This window comes from Carex rostrata, chromosome 30, assembly GCF_964058835.1.
Source record: "Carex rostrata chromosome 30, lpCarRost1.2, whole genome shotgun sequence".
Lineage (NCBI taxonomy): Eukaryota > Viridiplantae > Streptophyta > Magnoliopsida > Poales > Cyperaceae > Carex > Carex rostrata.
The window spans coordinates 6,206,256-6,232,994 of NC_135947.1; the positions used below are offsets into that span (position 1 = coordinate 6,206,256).

The 26,739-nt window shown below is 33.4% G+C and overlaps 2 protein-coding genes across 9 annotated transcripts; both read left to right on the forward strand.

Annotated features, from left to right (window-relative positions):
* Positions 1-732: 732 nt before the first annotated feature.
* Positions 733-3,944, forward strand: LOC144546575 (serine/threonine-protein kinase STY17-like). Of its 7 annotated transcripts, none has more exons than XR_013508837.1 (6): positions 734-1,187; positions 1,429-2,270; positions 2,365-2,853; positions 2,964-3,012; positions 3,108-3,247; positions 3,677-3,944. XR_013508837.1 is itself a non-coding variant. In XM_078295108.1 (6 exons), exons 2-5 carry the CDS (start codon positions 2,056-2,058, stop codon positions 2,965-2,967), a joined length of 363 nt encoding a protein of 120 aa, XP_078151234.1. In that variant the 5' UTR covers positions 735-1,187; positions 1,429-2,055; the 3' UTR covers positions 2,968-3,012; positions 3,108-3,944. The 7 variants fall into 7 exon arrangements, 1 of the variants encoding a protein (XP_078151234.1); XR_013508840.1 differs by having other exon boundaries at positions 3,108-3,240; XM_078295108.1 differs by having other exon boundaries at positions 735-1,187; positions 2,365-2,441; positions 2,787-2,853; positions 3,108-3,944.
* Positions 3,945-8,967: 5,023 nt separating this feature from the next.
* Positions 8,968-14,317, forward strand: EDA30 (O-fucosyltransferase family protein). 2 transcript variants are annotated; one of them, XM_078295442.1, is made up of 11 exons: positions 8,968-9,085; positions 9,181-9,358; positions 9,531-9,621; positions 9,847-9,914; positions 10,067-10,155; positions 10,275-10,518; positions 11,404-11,516; positions 11,687-11,777; positions 12,095-12,223; positions 12,531-13,084; positions 13,530-14,317. In XM_078295442.1, exons 2-11 carry the CDS (start codon positions 9,215-9,217, stop codon positions 13,924-13,926), a joined length of 1,920 nt encoding a protein of 639 aa, XP_078151568.1. In that variant the 5' UTR covers positions 8,968-9,085; positions 9,181-9,214; the 3' UTR covers positions 13,927-14,317. The 2 variants fall into 2 exon arrangements, with proteins under 2 accessions (XP_078151568.1, XP_078151569.1); XM_078295443.1 differs by lacking the exon at positions 8,968-9,085 and having other exon boundaries at positions 9,536-9,621.
* The last annotated feature ends 12,422 nt before the right edge of the window (positions 14,318-26,739 follow it).

The following is a 26,739-nucleotide window of genomic DNA, read 5'->3' on the forward strand; positions in this document are numbered from 1 at the left end:
GAAAATTATTGTTTTACTGTGAACAGTAAAAACAGTAAAAAATTTTGGAGCGCCGGATCAGTGATTTTCAAAGTGGCTTAATAAATAGTAAAAAAATTCCAAAAAAAATGTAAAATTTGGTCTCCAAGTACATTTCAATATGAAGAACACATTGAACGGTTCGGATCGGTCGTTTGAATTTTCAAAATAAAAATATAGTGTCATGGAGCACTAACTCATTTTACTTCATGGCTCACCATAGACCATCTATCAGTACTCCTATAATAGCACCTTGAAATAAAGGAGTGCGTATCATCTGAGATATCTCAACTTTTGCGTGACCGACGTGTCCGGTGCTTATTCGGGGGTGATGTGGGGGGGTCAGTATTATGGATGCTTTGAGATTCGTGCATAGCGTATTTAAACGGTTGGGGTTTTCCATAAAGTCACGCAAAGTTTGAGATATCTCAGAGAATACGAATATGAAATAAAGGGGACTGAATGATGTATCTGTTCAGAGACAATCTCAACCTTCCATTCAGTAAATCCAACTGTTCTAAACTATTGTGTTGAATAAGAGATTTTATACATATTTTTTATGTAACTATATGTGTACAAGTTTAAATTTAATTACACAATAACTCGCCACATGCAAATCTATACAGAAATGGTATATTTTTCCACGCGTCTTTTCTGCTCCGCTTTTTTTTTCTTTTCTTCTTTTCTTCTTTCCTTCCCCTAACCGACTCGCCTTTTCTTCTTTCCTTCCCCTAACCTACTCCCGGTTTTCTTTCTCCTCCGTCTCTGACTCTCTCCTCTCCTATATCGAAATTTTGGCGACCTCTAAGCGATCCAGATCGGACCTGCTCCCCGTTCTTTCTTCTCCGTCTCTTGTCTCGATCGACCTCCCTCCTCCTCCGCCACCGGCTATTCACAAAGTTCGAAGCAGTTGTATTTGGCGACGCAAAGAGCTAAGAAATGAAGAGGCTGAAATCGCCCAGTGAAGGAGAAAACAGGAAGATCGAGTGTACCCCTTATCTCCTAATTTGGTTTCTATACCAAGTCTAAACTTCTATTTTTCCTTGCTTGTGTAGACCTATATGGTAAAGAGAGATAATTGGCGCATCTTCTTCAGGTGAATTTCAAGGGTTACGCGTCTTTACCCTCAATTTGTGTTTAGCCACTTAACTTGGTCTACCAGATCTGTGGTCAGTAAACTTTTATATTTTATCCAAGTTGAATTACTTTCTCTAATTTAAATTAGAATTACACACAAAATATAAAATAATCCTTCATATAATTGCATTATTTAATTATAGCATGTAAATTTAATTGTTTTGTGGCAACGTCTAAGAAAAATATGGTTTGTATATAGGGTTTAAATTTTTTTATAAAATTATTAATCAAACAATGTAGTTAAATATATGTGAGATTATCCACTTCATGCAGTGTATATGACACCTGAAAGTCTACATGGATGGTATTATTCCAGTGCCCCTGTAAGTGCCCCCGGCAAAATCACCTGGATCGACACTGGCTTTCTAGAAGGGGGTGGGATTGGATCTGTCTGTGAGACCCACATTGAAACATCAAAGGCTTGCTACCTCCTTGCGCTTGCACTGATTATGATAAGAAGGAGAAAACACGTTCGGGGTTAAGTATAATATTCCTTATTCAATCCCCCAAGGGATGAGGATTTCAATGAATATGATAACACATTATTAGAAAGTTTACAATTTGTATCCAATTTGAATTTAAAATGGAAACTATGACATGATATGGATAGCAGGTAAGAGACCAAAATTAGATAAAGGTGAAGTTGGCGGAGAAGAGAAAGAAGGGGTTGTACTCTCTTTTTTTAGCCTTTTCTGTTTCGAAATGGTTCTATTGTCAAGCCCTAAATTTTTAGGGTTGAATGTCATTATTGGTAAATTAACTTTCAAGTTTTTTTAATTGTCTGATACTGAGTTGAATTCTCTTCTTCTATTATTTTGATCAGCAAATTCAATTCACAATCATGTCATTTCTTTTATATTGAAATCAACTGAGTTCTCCCTCTCATGTTGTTCCGTTCAGATGTTAATGGTGATGAAAGAGGTTTTAGCGGAGAGTTGCGACAGCCGCTCGTCAATGGAGAGCAACAATTCTTGCAAGCAGGTGCAGCAGAGCGGGCACAAACTGGAGGTGTCCAACGAGATTTTGCAACGCCTGAGGGAGAATCACGTGGCTGAGACCTTCTATCCGTCCTTCGAGGATGAGTTGTGGACCCACTTCAAGAGGGGGACAGTTCGGTTTGTGTCCTTCTTCTCATTTTGAATTGTATTCGTTGTGAATTTTACAATTTTAGCTTGATTTTAACTTTGATATTTTACATTTTTAAAATAGGTACGCGATTGATGTAAATGTTGAGAGGGCTGAAGACGTGTTGATGCATAAGAAATTACAGTTTTATGCGCTGCAAGGTGTAGTTTCAAGGGGAATTACAATTTTAGATATTAATTTAGTATTTAGCATCTTATTACAGGTTTCTAGATTTCTCGAGTGTGACATCTCTGTTTGATTGAACCACTATTGGTTACCTATAAGTGTACTAAATCATTTTCCTAGCCTGTTCCTTTTGCATTTAATTTCAGTTTTTTAATATATCATAAAGATTTGTCTTTCACATCCTAGCAAATAAAAGAATGAATCCTACATCTCATACTATAGAGAAGGTATGCAAGTTATTCTCGTATATTATTTGTGTGTCTCTTGATACACTTAATCTGACCTAATTGATTGATTTTGCTTGTTTATTTTCTCCGTAGCAAATGAACCACAACCTCAATCACAGATGAAGAAATGTTTTAATTTGCATATGGAGTTCCTTCAGAGGTATTGCCTTCGTCTTTTTTTCTTACTTTTCAATTTTACTATGCATTTGTCATGTACAATTCTCAAATTGTTGTGAAAGTTTAAAGAACGGTTCTTTCCTTGATTTGCAGATAGGGGTGTTCAAATTTCGGTTTATTTGGTTTTTAACTGAAAGATAAGGTTAGTGTTTTCCTCTCTCGTTTATTTTGAATTTGCAACTTTAATTTATGTTTTTTTGTTCTCAACTAAAGTACTTTTGGATTAATCTCTTACAGACATTGAAGAGCAACCAAAAAAGGTGCTTAGAAATTTGAGAGACAACCATTGTGCATTTTGCTAAAATCCGAAATAGCGAGTCTTCTCTATACTTGGATGAATGGCAAAGTTTCAATTCGGAGTCTTTGTTTGGTAATTGGTACAATGAAAAATCTGATCCCTATGTCTATTTGTTTCAATTTCACAATTTGGAGTGCGTTTGGTACAATGGAAAAAAAAAACCCTATGTCTGTTTGCATTGGCTTCAGTAAAAATTGTGCATTTATAAATTTCAAAACTTTTTTTGGATTGAACCAATAAATATCTGGTCAGGACCTACACTCATAGTAGTTGCAACTGATTGTAAATTAGGTTCATTTAAACATTTGGTTCACAATTTATGTATATAAACTTTCTTTTTATGTGTATATGTATACAAATTAGGTTCACAATTTGGTTTTATTTAAACATTTGGTTTTAACTAGCTATAAAAAATGGTACCACTGGTACCAGTCCAGCTTGAGACCACCCCCAACAGCTATGATTTGGATGCAACTGATTGTAAACATCTAATATTTGATGCATCTAGCTTTGATGGATGCAGCCTGCTTAAGGGAGAACTAATACAACATTTTCTACATATCAGAGCAATTGACACCACTGATACAAGCTTCTCATGAGATTATTTTTGTACCCTTTATGTTAATTTTGGATGTCAGATAGTGTTCTGATTTTTTTTGGACTTAAAATGAAGAACAAATTTTGGTTTGAAACTTTGGATTTTATATAACATCTACATATTTTATGCAAAATTTAACCTTGTGTGTAATGGTATCTTGATTTTTATTTCTATGAAATTATGAATGTATTGGTGTATGTATTGAGTTTTATTTTTTAGATTAAATTCCTCTATTCGGTTCAACCGAACAAACTGAAGTTTATTTCGGTTTGTTCGGTTTGTCATATTAAATCGGTCGGTTCGGTTGGGTTTTTAAAAACTGAAAAAAAGTTTGGTTTGACTATTACAGTTCGGTTTCAACCGAACTGACTTTTTGAACACACAAATAGATATTCCTGCTGCTTAGGAACTTTATAGAAAATTTATGAGATTCTTAAATAGTGTAGAAAAAAAGATCTTTATATGGTGTTATTTTGAAATTAAAGAAAGAAAATGAAAAGCTGAAAGCTTCAGTCAGGATTGTTGAGGGAAAAATGTGTTGCGTTGGATATATATCAGATTAAAAGGTATTCTGGATCAGAACTGGGGCAAATTGTAAAGAAATAGTACATATGTGGAGAAAGTTATCATGGTGTAGGGCATATATGAAAGATTCAGTAGTTCATTTTTGGGCTATAAGCTATAGAGTTTACAATATTTTTTCTTTCTTGTTTGTACATTGTTGAGAAAAATAAATGCCATAGTGTTGCCAGATGAATACAGAAAAAAAAATGGTTCCTCTTTACTAACTTCAGTAGGCTGATGAAGTTGACATAGATTAATCCGAAGGTGTTGAGAAAGAGGATATCAGAGTGTTGCTTATACAATAACAACAAATTGTGGGATTATTAGGAGTTTACATACCCGCCGTTGTTTAAGGATAGCTTTTAAATGATTTTTAAAGAATCTTTTATATTTACAATAAAACATGTGTATTCTAAAATAGATGTAAGTTTACGGTCATTTGAATGCAAACAAAAAAAAAACTTATGAATGTTTACAAGATCTCTCCTGATTTATTTATATAATCACATTTAATATTTATTTATGTAATTCCTTTGTTAAACTTAATCGTGATTTTGTGTCACAGTTAATTACAAGGAAAACAGTGGAAAAAAAAACAGCACACATGTTAAATAATTAACAAAACACCTATAACTACAAATTTCATAGTAAGATAATTAAATTTAACAATGTATCTATTACAGTATTAATTTCACATTTAGAGAAAGTAATCAAAATAAAATTTTAATTTCCACGGCAACGGGTGCTGGCACTTACTAGTGTGTGTGTGTATATATATATATATATATATAGAGAGAGAGAGAGAGAGAGAGAGATGAGCTACGGTGAGTTGCGAAGTAAAGCGACTATTTTACTTCACGCTCATATTTTGCGATTTTTAAGTTTAAAACGTCGATCTGAACCGTTCATCTTGTTCTCCATATTGAAATGTGGTTGGAGATCAAATTTTACATTTTTTGGAATTTTTTTACTATTTATTAAGCAATTTTGAAAGTTGCTGATCTGATGGTCCAGAAAATTTTACTGTTTTTTACTGTTTACAGCAAAACAGCAATTTTCAAAATGCTTAATAAATAGTAAAAAAATTCCAAAAAATGTAAAATTTGATCTCCAACCACATTTCAATATGGATTAAATATCTAACGGTTCGGATCGGTCATTTGGACTTTCAAAATAAAAATACGGCGTGAAGTAGGAACGCATTTTACTTCGCAACTCACCGTAGCCCACCTCTATATATATATATATATTAAATTTATTTCGATAGACTTTTAGAGTTAACTCGTCAAGAATATTCAAGAATATTTTAGTTCTAGTTCTTAAAAAAAATGAGCTAATCAATTCTAATGAAATTTAAAAATGAAAAATTTGATAAATTAGTGGAGTCTAGAGGCTTTTAACTAGGTGATTAAAAGTTCAGGCTTATTTTTCAATAAAATTATGGTTCTAATGCTTTGTTGGACGTAGAATAGGGAATTGGACCTTTTCAAGAGTCAGAATTAGTTCATTATTAATATTTTTCGACTTTCTATTAATTCATCTTCAACCGAACGTTCGAAATAATGAGAAATACAAGCCTATTCTATATATATTTTTTCTCTCTCTATTCAACAACTTGTTGAACATGCTCTAAATATCATAGTAGTTATTTCTTGTGTATTCTATTTTTTTTCTAAAGGAAACAAGTCAATGACAATTAATGCAAAACCTACGGAAATTCTTGGACATTCTGAAAATATTTGTTTTTGACAATGTCCTGACCAACTTGGCAATTCACTCCTCGAAAGGGGAAAAAAGAAATTTGTACCAATACAACCATCTCGTACCAATAAATTTAATTTTTCTTTTATCAAATGTACGTAAAATTATGCAAAATTTACAAAAAAAAAAGTCATATTATCAACTCAAAAATCTATGGCACGAAGTATATAGCTTCTAGAAAATTGTAACAAAAAACACAACAATTGCATCACTCGATTCAATTTAAAACCGACCTAGATCTAAAGATAGGCACTTGGAGATAGTAGGTGATTCTCTATCTTTAAATTTTGAAAACTAAGTATCCAGAGGGTGTTCGGCATGGGCTCCTTAGAGTGAAAGATTAAATATTTAATCCTCACTAAGGAGCATTTGTTCGTTTGATACTAAGATTAAGAACAAAGGCTTAATATAAATAAAATATTGATTATAGTGTGTAAAGACCTAAATACCCTTGCATATATTTTCTTTTAATACCTCACATTGATAAGTCTTCCCACTCAAATAATAATTTCATTAATTTTACTGTCTTCAGACAAGATGCATAAATTAAAAAAAGAGAGAGGGTAATTTGAACCAAATAAAAAAGCAACATTCTAATAGAAGTTATTTCTTTCTGTGCATATATACTGACTTGTTTGATTATTTCTTATTATAATATATTTTGTTTAAAATTTGTATTCGTCATGGAATATGCATTGTTAAAAAAAAATGCACTTTGGAAGGATTAAAAAAATATGCTATTCAATATGCACTTTTGAAGGAACATACCCATAACAGAAATACCTGAATGCACTGTACCAATTCAAATTTGCATCAACAATTGATTTAAGAGTAACAAATAAGAAGGGAACTACTTAGATTGCATCAAACCAAGGTGTACCAGTAATAGAAAAACACCGATATCATTGGTACCAATGTATAGAGAGGTGCCACGAAGTATTTGTATTTTCTATTTACAATATAAATAAGAAGCACCAAGATTACAGTATAAATTTGACCCCATAAAACCAGAAACTTGTGTCCTTGCAACCATATAAAAAAAACAAAAAAAACATAAACTGGTACCTATAACGGTACCTATGTCATTCCAACAAATTAGTTTCCGCATCTTCGGCGATTTCCATTGCGGTTATGTATGTTCTCCCACAAAACATTTCTAATACCAGTTTGAAGCAAATCTCTAAGTTGTGTTTCATTGAGTCCGTGGTTACTCCAAATTGCTTAACATCTTCATCATCTTCTCCCTCATCTACGACCTCTTGTTCCCAAATAAATGTCACTTTCTAGCTTCTGCTTCGTTTGTTTGCTTTTTGCTCCTATTGATGTTGTCGGTGTTGTCTACCAGTAATTGATAGAGACTGGTACAATGAATCAATGAATAATAAAAGAGGATCTGATGAATAAAACCAGTGGCTGCCATACATATAGTGTTTTTATTTTATATTATTTTACTTAAACAACAATTAAAAAGTATATAAGTGTTATTTGAAAGGTTAACAGAAAGTTGAAAATGTGAAAGAAAGATGCTTGATGACCTAAATTTCAATGAGTGCTCATTTATGCCAGGAACTGCAGTACAAAATTTGTATAATATCTTGGAAGTTTGTTACATATATATACCAGTAGTTGTGTTAAAACCATATTTGTAATTGCCTTTTGAGCTCAATTATAAGACTACAAGGAAATGTGTTTATTGAGAAGTAATACATAATTAAAGGCTAGCTATGCAATAGGGACAATTTGATGGTTGAGACACAATTTGGATCTAATTGAAACTTAAGTGAGGCAAAACCTCATATACAATTTTAGTCATGTTTATGACAGAACTCATACTATAACAAACCAATCAATGGGTAAAAGTAATTGATTTTCTGATTAAATTAGACGTAAATTGTTCCTTTTCAAGGCACAATTTATCTTAGATGCTTTTATTATGAAAGTCCACTGCCTAAAGTAATGAAAGAAAAATAAGGTTTTTGACTTCATATACAAAATTTAGGATTACTCGAAACTGAACAATTTAAGCGGACAAATTAAATATGATGATGACAAAGAACAACTAAAAATGAGATATTCCGAGTATCGTACTTTAAAAGTCCATTAACAAACTTTAGTTTTTTCCTTCTAGACTTTCTCCGCCATGAACTCTTACTTGGATTTAGCATGGCGGAACTAAAAATTTCATAAGAACAAAGAAAAAAAACGCTTGTTGTGCTTCGCCAAGGCCAACTCCTGAATCATGTAATGAAGGTAAGAACGGAGAGCACTTAGCTGATTCTGTTAAAACCGGCATCTTGAGATAAGAGCTTAGAAGGCTTGAAATCCTCTGAACAAAAGGGATGTCATTGGAGAGAGCATCTCGATACGAACGTAACAGGGCTGTCGGATTGGAACGCCGGTCGCTTGATCGCCGTCAATCTTCGCCGAAGAGAAACACCTCCTTTCTTTGGGAATCGCTCCACAACAAAGAGAGAAAGGCAATAAAAAAATGAAAAGAAAGAGGACCCTCCTTAAGGAGTTCACTTTTAAGGGTATATTTGTCCGAAAATGTACTGTTTTGATCCTTAAGGAGACGCAATCACGCAAAGGAGATAGAATTTTTAAGGAGAGGGGGAGGACGACTTAGCTAAGGAGGTCTTTAATCCCGTCTAAGGAAGAAGCGTTCGTCAGACTTAAGGAAGATTAAGGCCCAAGATTAAGGCCCAAGAAGGAGTTCTAAGGAAGCACCACCGAACAGGTATAAAGTAATCAAGACCCGAAATTTATTGACAAGCCCAACTAATTTTTTTTCACAGCCGGCTTCCGATTCCAACCGTTCCCAAAATTCTTCTCCCTTGCGTTGCGTCTTCGCAGAGACACTGAGAAGTGAGAAGCTGTCCAAAACAGCGCCTATACTTGAAGGCACCTCAGATCTCTCTTCCGATCAAATCTGAAGTATCAGTCACTGACGAACAGACTCCAAGGAAGATTCAATCGGCGTCACTCGGCCGGACGGTGAGTCGGAGGAATTAGCGACCCCCCTGTTGTTCATCTCCGCCCCGATTCAGTCGGAGGAACTGATCTGATGATTTTTGTTGTTTTCAATGTAGAAATTTCACTGGAGAGGCAATGATCTGAAGTAAAATGTTTCCCACGAGTAAGATCAAGCTGATTGCCTATTTAGGCATCGCGTTCTCTGCAATTTCATTATTCGTGCACCTTTTTATTGCTAATAGTTCAGCTGGTGGTCCGTATAAGGTGCATGTTGATGATCTATATCCAGTTCAGGTGCAATTTCTCTTTCTCATCTCCTTTTTTGAAAAATAATCATCTCTTAATTGATGTTTCTGATAATTTAGAATATTTGTTTACAGCAAGAGGTCTTTTTTATTGGTAGTACTTAATTTTTTCAAATTTTGGGTATGAGGTAAGTATGTATATTTTGGGTTTTGATTGACAGAGAAGCCGGCATAGAAGGTTGTGGGGCCCTGTGAACTCCTTGGAGACGCTGCATCCAATTGCAAATGCATCTCCAAGGGAGAAGCAACCTGGTAAAAATCAAATATCTTGTCATAAATCATGATTTTTTTTTTTTTAATATTGTGGGGCTACTGATATAAGCAATTACTATAATGCATTAGTTTGCAAACTTGTTCGTATCCAGGTTTGTAAATATCCAAAATCACTGGGTAATTTTTCAAACCCTTTGATGTTGTCTTCTTACTGTAACAGGCATTGAGAACTATGTAAAAATAAATTATTTGATTTTCTTGTAGCTCCTATTGGTGATAATGGCTTCATATATGCTAAGATATATGGTGGTTTTGAGAAGATACAATCATCTGTAAGTTCCATTTTCTTCTAATAAACAAAAAAGTATTTTATTTTCTTGAAGTTCCTGCAATATTGCTTCTTTTTTTTCTGATGCAAAGACTTCTTTCTGTCCTCATTTTTCACTTCTTATATTGAGTTAACAACTTGATACCTTGTTGGCAGATTTCTGATCTTGTAGCTGTTTCAAAGCTTCTAAATGCAACTCTTGTTATCCCAGAGATACAATCCAGTCTACGCTCCAAAGGAATTAGGTTATTTTGTTTGTACCATTAAAATCTTCAATATTTTGGATCTATGTTTCGTAGACTTGCATCAGACAATTTGTTTATGGAGTTTTGATTAACTTGTAATTATTTTTTCTTCATTGCAGCACAAAATTCAAAAGTTTTTCCTACATTTATGATGAGGATAATTTCATATCAGCTCTTACGAAAGATGTAGTAATTGTGAAGACCCTTCCAAATAACCTCAAGGAGGCAAGAAAGAAGACCAAGTTTCCCACCTTTTCAACTAAAGGTGCTGAATCACTAAATTTTTATTTAGGTCGTGTATTGCCTAAACTGAAAGAATCAAAAGCTATTGGGCTGATTGTCTCGCAAGGTGGATGCCTTCAGGTTTGTTTTTTTCCTTGAAATTTATTAGAATCAAGAGGAGGTATCCAATACCAATGTTTTGGTGTTCCATCATAATCATGTTTATTTTTCCAAATGCAAAAAAATATGAACCATCGATCTGGTTATCTTTCAAGCATTCATGCTAAATAAATTTCATAACATTTGAAATTTATGCTGTACAGGATCAAAAGGTAGAAATCAATGCATTAAATTTATCACAAAGATCCATTGATCTTTCAGCTTCTTGATCTTGTCTAAAACAAAATCAATTTTTTTATTTAAATACATAGAACAAGATCAATGGTTCATAATTTTGTTTGGGATGTGGGGTTTGAATTATTAATGGACAGAAATAACCTGGGATTTTTCTTTTCTCGCCAAAAGCATAGTCATCGGATCCTTGATCTATCCTCTAGAAAGAAAATTACCTGCTTGGTCAATAAATTGTGCTAAGTTCCGCATTATTTGCTTTGCAAAACATATAATGTATTATTTGAAATTCAAAATTTAGTCTCTGTGTTCAACTAGGACCTACATGAATAGGGAAGTCAGCATACTGATTTGCAAAAGGGCCCACATTCCTCAAGGCTGCAATTTCTCATAGTTAACAATGCTAGTATAAAAGTTTTCAACGAACTTGGGGCTCTTCTGCTAATAAAATAGAGGAAAAAGTTTTGTGTAATTTCTAATATGCGGCAGCTTGCCACTCCCTGGCAAATCATATATAGAGTTTTCATTGCAGTAATTTGAATTAATTGGATTAAGTTTATGAGCAATAAAATATCCTGTTTGTTCAACACCGCACCCATAACAGGATGTTTCCCTGGATATCATTTTTTGTTCATCCATTGTTGATATGTTCTCAGGTTTACTATTCTTTTGCAGCCTATTCTACCCCCAACCATGGTTGAATATCAAAGGCTAAGATGTCGAGTAGCCTTCCATGCTTTGCAATTTCGCTCTGAAGTTCGTGCACTTGGCAAGAGAATTGTAGGAAGGTAGAATCTATGATTTAAAATCTGGCTTTATTATTATTGTAATACCTGACAAAGAGGCTACCTTCTCATACTATGCCAGTACCCTTTTAAGTTCCTGTGCATGCATACCAGCTAGCTTTTGCTGTAATTGAAAACAATTGTTGATCATTATGACTGCCTTCTATTTGCAGATTGCGTGCCTTTGGAAAGCCTTATCTGGCTTACCATCCTGGGCTAATGAGAGAGACTCTAGCTTATCATGGCTGTGCTGAAATTTTTCAGGTTTGATTTATATGGTTGTTTGATATGTCATTGAATTTGGTTTCCTCTTACCAGCAGTTGTAGTAGGTTGGGTTGGAAGTACTGCTGACACTTTTTACTTTCGAACATTAATTGAAGTTCCTTGAATCTGTTCACTTCATCCATGTATCTTTTTTGTGGCATATATTTATTAACTTGTATATTGTAATAATAGATATGTGTAGATTTTATGGTGATATATCAAGTAATGTCTAAATATATTTTCTAGAGTCAATGCAGTGAAGGGTGTATTTGGCATTGACTAAACTGGCTTTACCTTTGTATTGATTTTTGTTTAGGATATTCATACAGAGTTAATACAGCATTCAAGGAAGGACATGATTAAAAAGGGAATTCTCAAGGAAGATCTAAATGTTGATTCGTTTTCTAGAAAGAGAAATGGTTCTTGCCCACTTTTTCCTGAAGAGGTACTCCATAAAATTGGCTTTTGTTTATCATTAATGATTATTTTTCTCATTTGTCCCTAAGAAATAGAAATCTACCATAAACCTCTCTGTAACATGAGAAACATCACCTATACCCGTCTGTTCCATTTTCTCCGAAAGTGACCGTTTTGGCGAGACACAGATGGATGGGTGCTGATAGTTAACATGCTCTGAAAGCATTGTGCGTACATGATTTTCCTGATCTCCTATGGGCATTCATGACCAATCCTCATTTTCCGGTATTTACTCAATATATGTTGAACTAATTTCTATTTTAAAAAATCTTTAGGTTGGGCTTATCCTTCGTGCAATGGGCTACCCACTTGACACAATAATATACCTAGCAGGATCAGAAACCTTTGGCGGACAACGGATTCTAATTCCACTGCGGGCTTTATACCCAAACCTCTTGGACCGCACATCTCTTTGCACTGATAAGGAGCGTGAAGCTGTAGTTGGGCCTGAATCGCCTCTCCCTTCAGATATACCATACCCACTACCTTCTAGGTCTCCTGATGAGCTTCTAAAAGAGTGGAGACAGGCTGGGCCCCGCCCCAGGCCCCTCCCACCCCCCCCAGCTCGGCCTTTCTACCCCCATGAGAAGCAGGGGTGGTATGGCTGGATAGCGGAGTCTGAAATGGAGCCAACTCCATCCTTAAAAGATCTTAGATCGACAGCACATCAGCTCCTGTGGGATGCGGTTGATTATTATGTCTCAGTCGAGGCAGATGCATTCTTTCCGGGGTTTAATAATGATGCAGGTCGTTGGGTGGATTTTGCAGGTCTGGTTATGGGTCACCGCTTGTACCAGACGCCTTCTACTTTCACATATCGGCCTGACAGGTAAAAATTGGTTAATTTTTATTTATGTAATAGCGTGATCGTTTTTGGAGTTTTTGCTGTGGCTGTGGCCACCTATTTCATGTACCCCTGCAAAGTTCCATGCATCTTTTCTACGAAATATTGGAAATGTCAAACATGAAATTGTCAAAAGAAAAGTGTGAGTACTACTACAAAAATAACCAAAAAAAATGAAACTACAAGTCAACCCTTATTTCTTTATTTTATTCAAAAGAGTCTCAAATTACAACAGTCACCATATTTCTCTACATGAGGAATAAAGGAGGGGTACTTCGAATAAAAGCAGATGGCTGGTTTACAGATGATGCACTTTGTAGGGGCACAATATTTTTTTTTTCTTTGTATGCATTCTCTATTCCCACAATAAAGGATCCTTTTTCCCAGTTTGTACTTCAGGTGATAAATTTCTTATATTTTTATTTACCAGAAAAGCACTTGCAGAGCTATTTGGAAACATAACTGATAACCTATACCACCCACCACGCAACTGGACATTCCACCTGCGCTCTCACCTAAACAAGAGCCTAAGCACCGATGGATTAATAACTGAGGCCCAAATATCGAAGAGCAAATCATTCCTCTCACACCCGCTTCCTGAGTGCTCTTGCACTACGCCCAATCCCAGCCTAGCCCAATACAAGGGCCTCGAAGAGTGCCCTGATTCGATGGTTGGTGACCTCGCTCTTGTTTCGACTAGATTGAATTCACAAAGTGAGGATGAGGATGCAGATCTACCAGAAGATGATTTGGAGGTGGACCCAGACCCAGAAGGTGACTCAAATCGGGGTTCAGATCAGGATGAAGAAATGGATCCGGATGATTAAAAGGGTCAATAATTTTCCTTGGAGCAATATTCTGATGGCCCGTGGTGGATTGAACATTTGCAGGGTATAAGTTTGTGAAAAGGAGAAAACCCTGCCTGAACCGTGTGGCCATGTTTTGGGGATCAAAACACAAAATAGGTGAGCTAACCGTTGGTTTTTTTGTTTCTTTTTTTTTTTCTTTTGTAGTGTTCATAGTTGTTTGTATATTCAAATTTTATTGCTAGGAATGAGAAGGTAGAGTCAATTAAGTAGCTAACAGCTTTTCTTTTAGTACTTTTTGTGATTGCAGAGAACTAATCACAGCTATTGTTGTGAGAATTTTGCTTTAGATACAATGATTAAAAGGCTTTTTAATATTGATATTTTTAAAGTAACAAATGTGGTATTTGTAGATCCGTTCTTCAGCATTTGTACAACTCGTAATGGGACAAAAGCTGGCCAGACTTGACTTGTTAGTATATATATATATTTTTGAGATCACCCATTGCTCTCTCATAGAATAGACAAAATCCTGGTGCTATTGTTTGTATGGCCATTGAAGGATTGTTTGGAGAAGGGGATTGTTCGGGCGGTGGGAGAAATACTGAGCAGTGCATGGAATTGTTATGCTGTGTCATTACTCATTATAGTTTTAACTCAAAAGCCAAGCAAAATAAGAGACTGTATTTTCCTACGATTTTCTTGCAAATGCGCGAATTGTAGAGTGCAACTGTTGGCTCTGCACGTAAGAGTCAAGTATACCAGTAAGACTGCAAATGGGTTGGCTATAGAAACTTTGGTACCGCTGTGACATAATTTGCACATAAAATGTTATGCCAACATAAGCGGTTCTCAACTAAATAAAAAGCTTTTAATTTAAAATAAATTGTGCATTTTGAAAACTGTGATTTTGATGAACGGTCGCATTTAGTCTTTCAATTTTAAATATTTATAATAAAAAGTTCCATTAAATTTTAAACTTGCAACTTTTTTACAGAAAAATATTGCTGTAGTGTCGATCAACAATTAGCACCAGGTTATTCAGTAGGCTAACAATTTCATATTATCCTTTCAACTGTAAATTAAACTAACGCTTCCAACTTTCTATGCGGTTGTTGAAACGTAACGTCTGTGGATTATCGTCATTGTTATGTCTCTATATAACACATGCCAATTGTCACCGCCGAAGCAAAGCTGACGCACAAATCTAGTAATATATTGTGAATGTCAATCTCACATCTAGTGTGGATAAGAAACTCCAATTTAGCTATTCATGATACTATTCTTTCACTTCTAATTTTTTTATTAAATATTTAGTTATATTAACATAATTAGGATAAACTCATTCATTTTACTAAGATTTTGGTGGTACCAAATTATATAAAACTAAAGCTTTACAACCACAAGTTTTTAATGATCACATTCCGAGCAGAGGTAGAACTATACACAAACAATTACATAATAGCAATTATTGCCACATACTACATATTCATAAATTATAGCCGGTCATACAACATATGAAGGTCATAATTTAGAAACATTAAATGAAAATAAATATCAAACTCGGTGAATGATTACAAGATAAACAAATTTCACCATAGTAGAATATTAGCTGGAATCAAAATAAATACTAACATAAAACTCTTTTAAGTTAGAATAAAATTAACCCATGTGACAGCAGTAATGACCTATATTTAAAAAAAAATTAAAGACCTATATTTAAGCGATCTCATAGCTTAATATGCGGAAACACGCATCAATCTGGTCTTTCACTCTTAAGTACCTAAAAACAAACATAAGTGACAAGAAGTAGGTAATTTTGTAATAGTAAAATTAATTTGAAAATGCACTGATCACAAAAAGAGTTACGAAGGCAGTCCGATTAAAAAAAATGAACTAAATTTCTAACAAATTAAACAAAACACTAAACTAATACTCAATTAAACTTACTTGGCTTTTAATGCATACTTGATATCGAAGAGCTACACCAGACTTGGCACAAACCAAGTCCCATCAAAAGGGCAAGACAGAACCTCAGTTGTACCATCTCCTTTGTGGTATCTAAAAAGATACCGATCGTCTCTGTCTTTCAGGAAGTAAATGCAATTACCTTTGAATCTAGCAAAGTTACTCGCACATAACGATAACCCACCGTAGCATTGCAGACTCTTGTGGTGTTTGGCTAGTATAACATCAGTGTCATTTCAATCTATATAACACTAACTCTAAAACCTATCAAATAAACTTCAAACGGTGAATCCAAACCGTTCAAATCCATCTACTTCATTAGTTGTGCGTTTACATGCAAAATTTATAACTTTTCAAATTTATTTAGTATCAAGTCAAGCGGTCAAATGTGTGAGTTTTTAAGTTAATTTTAATACATTAATTTTTCAATATTTTTACTGCTTGATTTGATACTAAAATAACTCAAAAGTATAAAAAAATTGCATGTAAACGCATTACTCGTAAAGTAAATCGATTTAAATGGTTTGAATTAGTTATTCAAAGTCAAACACCACAAAAATATAACCAAAACTAAATTTTGTTTTTGGTAAATATTACCAAAATTAAATTTGGTTGAGCACCAGCCTCAACAACAGTACAATAGGAGACAAAAAAAAGTCCTCACAAAGTATCAAGATGTAACCAAAAACCACAAAACCTTTTGTTCTGGGCGGTTTAAAAAAAAAATTAAAAAAAAAGCTAAACCCTAAACCCTAAAAACATTGTTTGTAATTTTAATAAACATTAACAAAAATAAATACCTTGGTGCTGAGAGAGAGTGTGGAGGTGCAGTAGCGATGGTCTGGACGAGGCGGCGCTGGGTGTTCTAGGGTTTTTGAGGGAGAGCATCTATATTTAAGCAAATTTCATCAAATTAGAATATTAGTTGGAATAAAAATAAATCATAACGCTGAGTGGGAAAAAAAATACAACTGAAGTGGCAATAATTTATATTTAATATCTTAATATGCAAAAATGCACCTCAAGCAATCTATATTTGGGCAATCACAAAAAGTCATTAAAGAAGAAACTGTACAAGGGACGCTGCCAAGCTGGAATTTTTTTCATAAACCATAATTAATAAATCGAAAAATTAAAAAACCAATATGATTATTTTTTTTTGAAAAACCATAAGGACCGTATGGTCCCTACAGTCTCCAAAATTGCATTTCTCCAGACCGTAGGGACCATACGGTCTTACCATTTTTTTTTTTTTATAAAACAGAAATTTTTTTAATTTTTATTTTATTTTTTGTATTAAAATATTAGAAATATTGAATATATTTCTTTGAAAATAGATGAAATATAATATAATTTGATTTATTAGAAAGACTGCAACAAATAACCCGGATCAATATTTTTCAGGTTGGATTTTTCGCGGCTGTAAGAAAAATTAATATATTTCTTTATGTGTTATTGGAAAAAAAATAAAAATGCTTAGATTCTGAGTTATTGATCCCGGTTCAAAAGTCACTTCTAGGTAATCCAGAAAATATTGTGATCCTTCTAGGACATTTAATTTATAAAAAATTGTATCTATTTTGAGAATTCTTTTTGAATAACAATTATTAAATAACTTAAAGTTTTTGTTTTTTTTCAAAAATAGATACAACTTTTCATAAATTAAATGTACTAGAAGGATCACAATATTTTCTTAATTATCTAGAAGTGACTTTTGAACCCGGATCAATAACTCAGAATCTAAGCATTTTTTTTTCCAATAACACAATATATTAATTTTTCTTACAGCCTCGAAAAATCCGACCTGAAAAATATTGATCCGGGTTATTTGTTGCAGTCTTTCTAATAAATCAAATTATATTATATTTCATCTATTTTCAAAGAAATATATTCAATATTTTAATATTTTAATACAAAAAATAAAATAAAAATTAAAAAAATTTCTGTTTTATAAAATAAAAAAAAAATGGTAAGACCGTATGGAGAAATGCAATTTTGGAGACCGTAGGGACCATACGGTCCTTGTGGTTTTTCAAAAAAAAAAGTAATCATATTAGTTTCCTAATTTTCGATTTATTAATTATGGTTTATGAAAAAAATTCGCCAAGCTGTCCTGATTCCAAACAATCTATTTCTTAAAAATAAATGAAATCAAATTGAAAGTTCGCGAGCTGCCTTTGCATCCATACACAATCCAATAAATATTAAGAAGGATTTTGAATTTTTCATAGGTTGTTTGTTCTAAATTTAAGTCTTTTATTCTTTCCTTATTTAACTTTTTTAGAAGTTAATCATAATATAAAGATTTCAGGTAGTTTGCAATTCTGACCATTTTCGGGCTTGCAAAGATAAAAGAGAAAGACTTGTTAGTAAGGATCCAGGTCAGTTTTAAATTGAAATATCGATGCAATTGTTGTGTGTTTTGGTTTCAATTTTCTTGAATTTATATACATCATGCCATATATTTTTGAGTTGATTTTGTGATTTTCTTCCCTAAATAATTCTACTTAAATTTGATATAAAAAAAGTAAGTGGCACTGGTACTACACAAGTACTGAAGTACACAGTAACAGTAAGCTTTAAAGCTTTAAAACTACACAGTATTATTAATCTATTACCATTTATCAATACCCATTCCCAATAAATCAATAAATTAGAAAACTAAATAAACGAGAAGAGCGGCAGAGAAGAAAAGGGCGAAAAGGAATCACGCAAGTCCCGAGCTAACCGAAATTTTTATTAATACCCAAAAATTCTATCAAATTACTCAATCAAACAAAATTTACGCAGAATCTCAAAAATTGCCCCTTCCGGTTACTAAATAACCGTACTCTATCCTTCTTTTTGGTGTTTTAGTCACCGAATTTACAAAAAATTTCCGGTTATTTAATAACCGGAAAGTGACCAACTTTGTTTGTTTGATCGGTTACTTAGTAACTTTGTTTGTTTGGTTTTTTTTTTTTTTTTTACAAAACAGATTCAAATTTTTTTTATTTTTTGTATTGAAATATTAAAAATATTGAATATATTTTTTTGAAAATAGATGAAATAAATACAATTTGATTTATTAGAAAGATTGCAACAAATAATCCGAATCAACATTTTTTAGGTCGGATTTTTCACAGCTGTAAGAAAAATTAATATATTTCTTTATGTGTTATTGAAAAAAAAATGCTTTGAATATGAGTTATTGATCGCGGTTCAAAAGTCATTTCTAGGTAATATAGAAAATATTGTGATCCTTCTAGTACATTTAATTTCTAAAAAGTTGTATCTATTTTGAGAATTTTTTTTAATATCAATCATTAAATAACTTAAAAGTTGTTTTTTTTCAAAAATAGATACAACTTTTTAGAAATTAAATTACTAGAAAGATGACAATATTTTATGTATTTACCTAGAAGTGACTTTTGAACCATGATTAATAACTCAGAATCTAAACATTTTTTTTTCCAATAACACATAAAAAAATATATTAATTTTTCTCACAGCCGCGAAAAATCTGGCCTGAAAATGTTCATCCGGATTATTTGTTGCAATCTTTCTAATAAATCAAATTATATTATATTCTATCTATTTTCAAAGAAATATATTCAACATTTGTAATATTTCAATACAAAAAATAAAAAAATTGTTTTGTAAAATAAAAAATAAATAAAAACCAAACAAACAAAGTTGGTCACTCTCCGGTTATTTAATAACCGGAAATTTTTTGTAAATCCGGTGACTAAATCACCGGAAAGAAGGATAGAGTCTGATTATTTAGTAACTGGAAGGGGCAATTTTCAAGATTATGTGCAAATTTAGGTAGATTGAGTCATTTGATAGAATTTTGAGTATTAATAAAAATTTCGGCCCGAGCAACATAGGTCGAGGTTTGGCTGTGAAGTAAAATTAATGGCTTATTCAACGTTATTTTATATATTTTATATCTCGTTTGATAGTTTAATTCGTGATTAATTAATTCGTTTAAAGAAAAATGATGTTGAAATATAAGTCTCTACTTACAATAGTGAATTATACAGATGGAGTAACGAGTAAGTGTGGAGTAACTTAATCTAGAGGTAAAATAACTTATTTCACTTTACTTCTCTTCTTTTACTTTTCATTTAATTCTTAAGAGCGTACTTCAGAGAAGGGGAGAACTATTTTTATTAAAGAGAAGGAATGAACAAAAGGGAACGAAGCACGCACACGATTTGCTCCAGAAGAAAGTAATCAGAGAGAAAAACGAAGAAACACGCTATGTAAAGTTTTGAAATTTGTACACCCAAATCAAAGTGCAAGTTTTATTGTAACGAGGGGAACCGTTCGATGCTCCTTCTTTTCTCTTTCTTCCTCTTTCACTCCACAATGGTGTTGTGGAGCACATTCTAAATATAAAGTAAATTTACTTCACCTTTTACTTTATAATTAAACATGGTCATTGATGAGAAAACACAACATATGTAAATTTTAAATATAAAACACTAGCAATTATTATTTCTAAATTATAAATGCAAAAATAATATGCGGGTTTACATACCACACGAACAACAACGAGTTCGCACACAAAGACCGATGATCTTAAACAATAAAAACAAACTCTTTGTTACTGAATACTGATAACTGCTTCAGACCTTTTACTGTAGTTAGTTTTTACATTAACCATAGTTACATGGATCGCCTGCAAGGTTATAAATGTAGAGCATTAATGTAAACAATGTGTCGATAAGAAAGAAACATTTCAAAATCATTCTTTAAGGTAAGTTCTATTTTTTATTTGTTGTACCATAATAAGAGGATAATAATTAATTGTCTGTCAAATCTTATTTATTGATCATTTCATTTTTCAGACCGGGCTTGTTGAGATTATATCTTCTTGAAAATCAGACGCGAATGACCGAAATTTTTATTAATATTAAAAAGAAAAATCTGCACTCAAATTCGAGAAAATTCAAAATTTGTTCAATGCGGAGAGTAATTTTCTAGATCTAGGTCTTTTTTCCAAAAAAAAAATTTCCCTGTATTTGAGCTAACACGGATCCCAAAAATAAAATATGTCCAATCAGTAATGCACGCGGATTCGAAGAATAATTTTCTGGATTTGAGTTTCTGAAAAATTAATATGAGTTATTGATTCTGATTTAAAAGTCATTTCTAAGTAAATAAAGAAAATATTGTGATTCTTCTAGTAATTTTTTATTTACAATATTTTCTTATTTACTTAGAAATGACTTTTAAATCAGAATCAATAACTCATATTAATTTTTCAGAAACTCAAATCCAGAAAATTATTCTTCGAATCCCCGTGCATTACTGATTGGACATATTTTATTTTTGGGATCCGTGTTAGCTCAAATACAGGGAAATTATTTTTCCGAAACTAGTAATGCGAGGACCCTAGCACGCAAGCTGCATGTGGGAATCGTGGCGGACCTGCAACGCTGCAACCCTAACCCTACTAATGCACGCTGTAACACTATCCAGATCGCGGATTTTTTCCGCGACCCCGAATTTTTATTCCGGGCCGCGGAAAAAATTCGCGCCTCGAATTTTTTATTTTTTTATTTTTTATTCCGAGCGTGGATATTTTCCGCGGCCCGGATTTTAATTTTTTTTTTTTTTTTTTAAGAGTTTGGAGAAAAAAAATATTGTTTTTCTGGCCCAACTTTGCACCTCTGGTTAACATATCAAAACACCTTCAAAAATCATGAAAATTGACCGACATGCATTCTTGACTTCATAGAATAAGACTGTAAAGTTTCATACAAAATCTCAAAACAGATCGTGAGATATCGACTCTCAAAAATTGCCTGAACTGCTGAAGGAGTGCTTCTGAGCCCAACTTTGCACCTCTGATTAACATACCAAAACACCTTAAAAAATCATGAAAATTTACTGACATATATTCTTGGCTTCATAAAATAAGTCTGTGAAGTTTCATACAAAAGCTCAAAACAGATCGTGAGATATCGGCTCTCAAAAATTGCCCGAACTGCTGAACGAGTGCTTCTAAGCCCAACTTTGCACCTCTGGTTAACATATCAAAAAATCTTCAAAAATCATGAAAATTTACCGACATGTATTATTGACTTCATAAAATAAGACTGTAAAATTTCATACAAAAGCTCAAAACAGATCGTGAGATATCGGCTCTCAAAAATTGCCTGAACTGCTGAACGAGTGCTTCTGAGCACAACTTTGCACCTCTGGTTAACATATCAAAAAACCTTCAAAAATCATGACAATTTATCAACATGCATTCTTGACTTCATAGAATAAGACTGTGAAGTTTCATACAAAATCTCAAAACAGATCGTGAGATATCGGCTCTCAAAAATTGCTCGAACTGCTAAAGGAGTGCTTCTGAGCTCAACTTTGCACCTCTGATTAACATACCAAAACACCTTCAAAAATCATGAATTAATTTAATATACGAGAAAAAAGCTATTGATCTAAGAAATATTTCATAACAAACTTTTATAGTATCAGTAAAATATGTATGATAATCCATAAACTATGATGCCTAATGCAAGACATGACTTTTCACATGAAATGAATGATTAATAAATTTTAATTTTTATAAATTTCATACATATATTTATAAAATATTTAAATTACATTTTCCCTCTCTAAAATAAAAATATCTCACATTAATCCTTCTAACTTTTAAAATTATAAATTCCGTTTAATGTTACATATGATATATTTATCCTTCTAAAATTCAAAAAACTCTAATATTTATCCTTCTAAACCATTAATATTACATACTTCTCACCAAATTTGAAGTATCATATTTATCCTTCTAAAATATAGAAACTCTCCAATTTAGTTACCTTTCTATCGTCATTCAGTCATTCTAAATAAAGAAATATCTCGCGTTCCGTTATCTTTGCTCTCATGTAAGGCGGCACAAAAAGTTCGTAGTTCGTGATTTGATTTGAGTTTGATTCAAAAAAAGTTCGTACTTAATTCAATTTGAAATTAGTTTGTTATGAAACAAATAAAACCAATTCGTTTTGAATCTTATTCTAACTCAAACTCAAACTAGGTATATGTAGTTTGTTCGAAATTGATTCGTGAACTTTTTAGATTCTAATCTCAAATAATGCAAATAATGGCTTTAACCATTAATGAAGCACTCCTTTAGCAGTTCGGACAATTTTTGAGAGCCGATATCTCACGATCTGTTTTGAGATTTTGTATGAAACTTCACAGTCTTATTTTATGAAGTCAAGAATGTATGTCGGTAAATTTTCATGATTTTTGAAGGTATTTTGGTATGTTAATCAGAGGTGCAAAGTTGGGCTCAGAAGAACTCGTTCAGCAGTTCGGGCAATTTTTGAGAGCCGATATCTCACGATCTGTTTTTAGCTTTTGTATGAAACTTCACATAATTATTTTATGAAGTCAAGAATGCATGTCGGTAAATTTTCATAATTTTTGAAGGTGTTTTGGTATGTTAATCAGAGGTGCAAAGTTGGGCTCAGAAGCACTCCTTCAGCAGTTCGGGCAATTTTTGAGAGCCGATATCTCACGATCTGTTTTGATATTTTGTATGAAACTTTACAGTCTTATTCTATGAAGTTAAGAATGCATGTCGGTAAATTTTCATGATTTTTGAAGGTGTTTTGATATGTTAACCAGAGGTGCAAAGTTGGGCCAGAAAAACAATATTTTTTCTCTCCAAACTCTTAAAAAAAAAAAAAAAAAAAAAAAAATATATATATATATATATATATAGAGGTAGGCTAATATACAATCGATTGTTCCTGAGGTCCCGTACAACCAAGTCATTTTCCAATTTTTAAAGTCCAAATGATCGATCCAAACCGTTCATCTTGTTCTCCATATTAATATTTGCTTGGAGATCAAATTTTACATTTTTTTGAATTTTTTTACTATTTATTAAGCCACTTTGAAAATCGCTGATCCAACGGTGGCTTCTGATTTTACTGTTTTGTTAAGCCACCGTTGGATCAGCAGTTTTCAAAGTGGCTTAATAAATAGTAAAAAAATTCAGAAAAATGTAAAATTTGGTCTCCAAGCACATATTAATATGGAGAACAAGATGAACGGTTTGGATCGATCATTTGGACTTTAAAAATTGGAAAATGACTTGGTTGTACGGGACCTCAGGAACAATCGATTGTATATTAGCCTACCTCTATATATATATATATATATATATATATATATATGAGTACGGCTAACGCGCTTCCTCTAGCATATGGGCCGAAATGCTTCCGGTGGAAATTTGAAATTTCAAAATCCAAAAAGTCGATCTGGACCGTTCATCTTCTTCTCCATATTAATATCTGCTTGGAGACCAAATTTTACATTTTTCTGAAATTTTTTACTATTTATTAAGCCACTTTGAAAATTGCTGATCCAACGGTGGCTTACCAAACAATAAAAATCAGAAGCTACCGTTGGATCAGCGATTTTCAAAATGGCTTAATAAATAGTAAAAAAATTCAGAAAAATGTAAAATTTGGTCTCCAAGCAGATATTAATATGGAGAAGAAGATGAACGGTTCAGATCGACTTTTTGGATTTTGAAATTTCAAATTTCCACCGGAAGCATTTCGGCCCATATGCTAGAGGAAGCACGTTAGCCGTACTCTATATATATATATATATATATATATATATATTTTTTTTTTTTAAATCCGGGCCACGGAAAATATCCGCGCTCGGAATAAAAAAAAAAAAAAAATTTCGGGGCGCGAATTTTTTCCGCGGCCCGGAATAAAAATTCTGGGTCGCGGAAAAAATTCGCGATCTGGGTAGTTTTAAAATTTCAGTTCAGATCTGGTTATTTTTATTAAATTAATATTTTTAATGGATATTTTAAAAAAAAATCGGGAATTTCCTTATGAGTTTTCATATTTATGATACTAGACCAAAAATGTAACAAAATAAATATGTTACGTTATGAAATTTTTACAAGTAAATTCAAATGAATTAAAAGCAAGAATCAAGCTAATTGTACTAATAAAATGGAAGTTTAAACCTTAATTAAGGTTCCCCTAAATAAGTAAGTTAAGTGTGAATCGAAACCGCATCGAAATTTAGAGATTTTGAAATTTTATAGGCTCAGTGTGGATGGGATTGACCCGCAGTGCGGGTGGGTGCATCCGCACTCATGCAATTCTGTGTTGGTCTGAATTTTCTAAGTACTGAGTGCGGATGGATGGACCCGCAGTGCGGGTGGAAGGCATCCGCAGTTGGCTCAGACTTTTTCTGGAATTGTGTCTAAAATTGACTAAGTAGTGAGTGCGGGTGAGGGATCCGCAGTGCGGATGGGTGCAGCCGCACTCATGAATTTCTGTGTTAAACTTCCTGAAATCGGCTAAGTACTGGGTGCGGATGAGGTTAACCCGCAGTGCGGGTGGAGTTCATCCGCACTAGGCTCGGATTTTCTGAAATTTCTGTTGACAACTTTCCAAGTCTCGAGTGCGGGTCAAGCCACCCGCAGTGCGGATGGGTGCATCCGCATTCAGGGAAATTTTAACCCTAAAACTCAAATCCAACCTTCTCTCTCTCTCTCTCTCTCTTCACCATTCCCCATTTTCATGAGATTTTCGCCCAAATAGAAGAAAAAGAGTGTGAGAAGTTCCCGTTTCTTCCAGACTTCCGATTGTTGCGAGAAATCGAGTTTGGAACCGGGTAGGTAGCCGAGGATCTCTCCGAACCCTCTTATTTGATATTTCTTTCTCTCTTTCTTTCTTTCGAAACCTCGAATTTTCTCGATTTCTCAGATTCTCGTTTTAAACTCGAGATTTGTGTTCGAATTGCTCGAGGACTAGTTCCTCTACACTCCTTACTAGTTTGTTTGTCAATCTTTTTCCCGATTTCTTCCGATTTGTGAAATCTGATTTCTAGGGTTTCGTGCCAAAATTGAAAGTTGGCATAATCGTGATTTGATTTGTTTAACCCGACCAATTAGACTTGTAATCGGTAGGGTTGCCTCGTGATCGTGAATTTTTAGAACATTTAACGACTGATTTGAGGTTTTGACCAAATTAGGGTTAACCAATCGGTAAATTGAATTGATCTGAGAACCAAAGTAGTGAAACAGTGATTGATGGTTACCAAAGTGAAAGGGTATATGGCTAGAGGGCCTAGATGCAATTGTGCACCGTTCTATGAGATTTTTAATAAGAAAGAAGGAACCGAAAAGAATCGATACCAAAACATAAGAATTGATTTAGGACTGTACAAACCCTAAGTAAACATATGGACCACTGAATCCAAATTAAACCAAGTATACGTATAATATAGGTGTAGGCTCGGTTGAGCAAGACTTAGCGAGGCAATACGAGACGTCCGATCCTTAAATTAAGCGGTACGCTCGTCATACTAAGGTGCGGGATTCTTGGACTTGTTTGATACTTTATTTTCAGGAATTAAACTGTTTATTCGTTTGTCATGTTGAATATCATTGATTGCATCACTGAATTGTGTAGAGCATTTGCATAGCTCAATCAAATTAAACTCGAATTGATGTGACTTGAGTGATTTGCATGCTGGTATGGTTGTAGGTTGTGTCGATCTATTATGATCTGATTTTATTGAAAGTCACCACGATTTGATTTGATATGTATGTGAATGGATTTACGAAGTTAAGCACTTGGATCCAATGAATTTGCCAAGTCGGGCTGTATGCTGACTTGGATTCCCAGGATCCTAAATGGCCTTAGGTGAACGGCCCTCAATATTCCCAGTACCGGTTGGGACGAGGGAAGGTGATTATGTTATGAGATGTGAATGGAACTCGTGGGTGACATGTGTAACGTCTGTGACTCGGTAGCATTCTCCTACGGGTTAATGCATTTTGAAGGTCAATTGAACATTACGACTATTGGAATGATTCCAAAG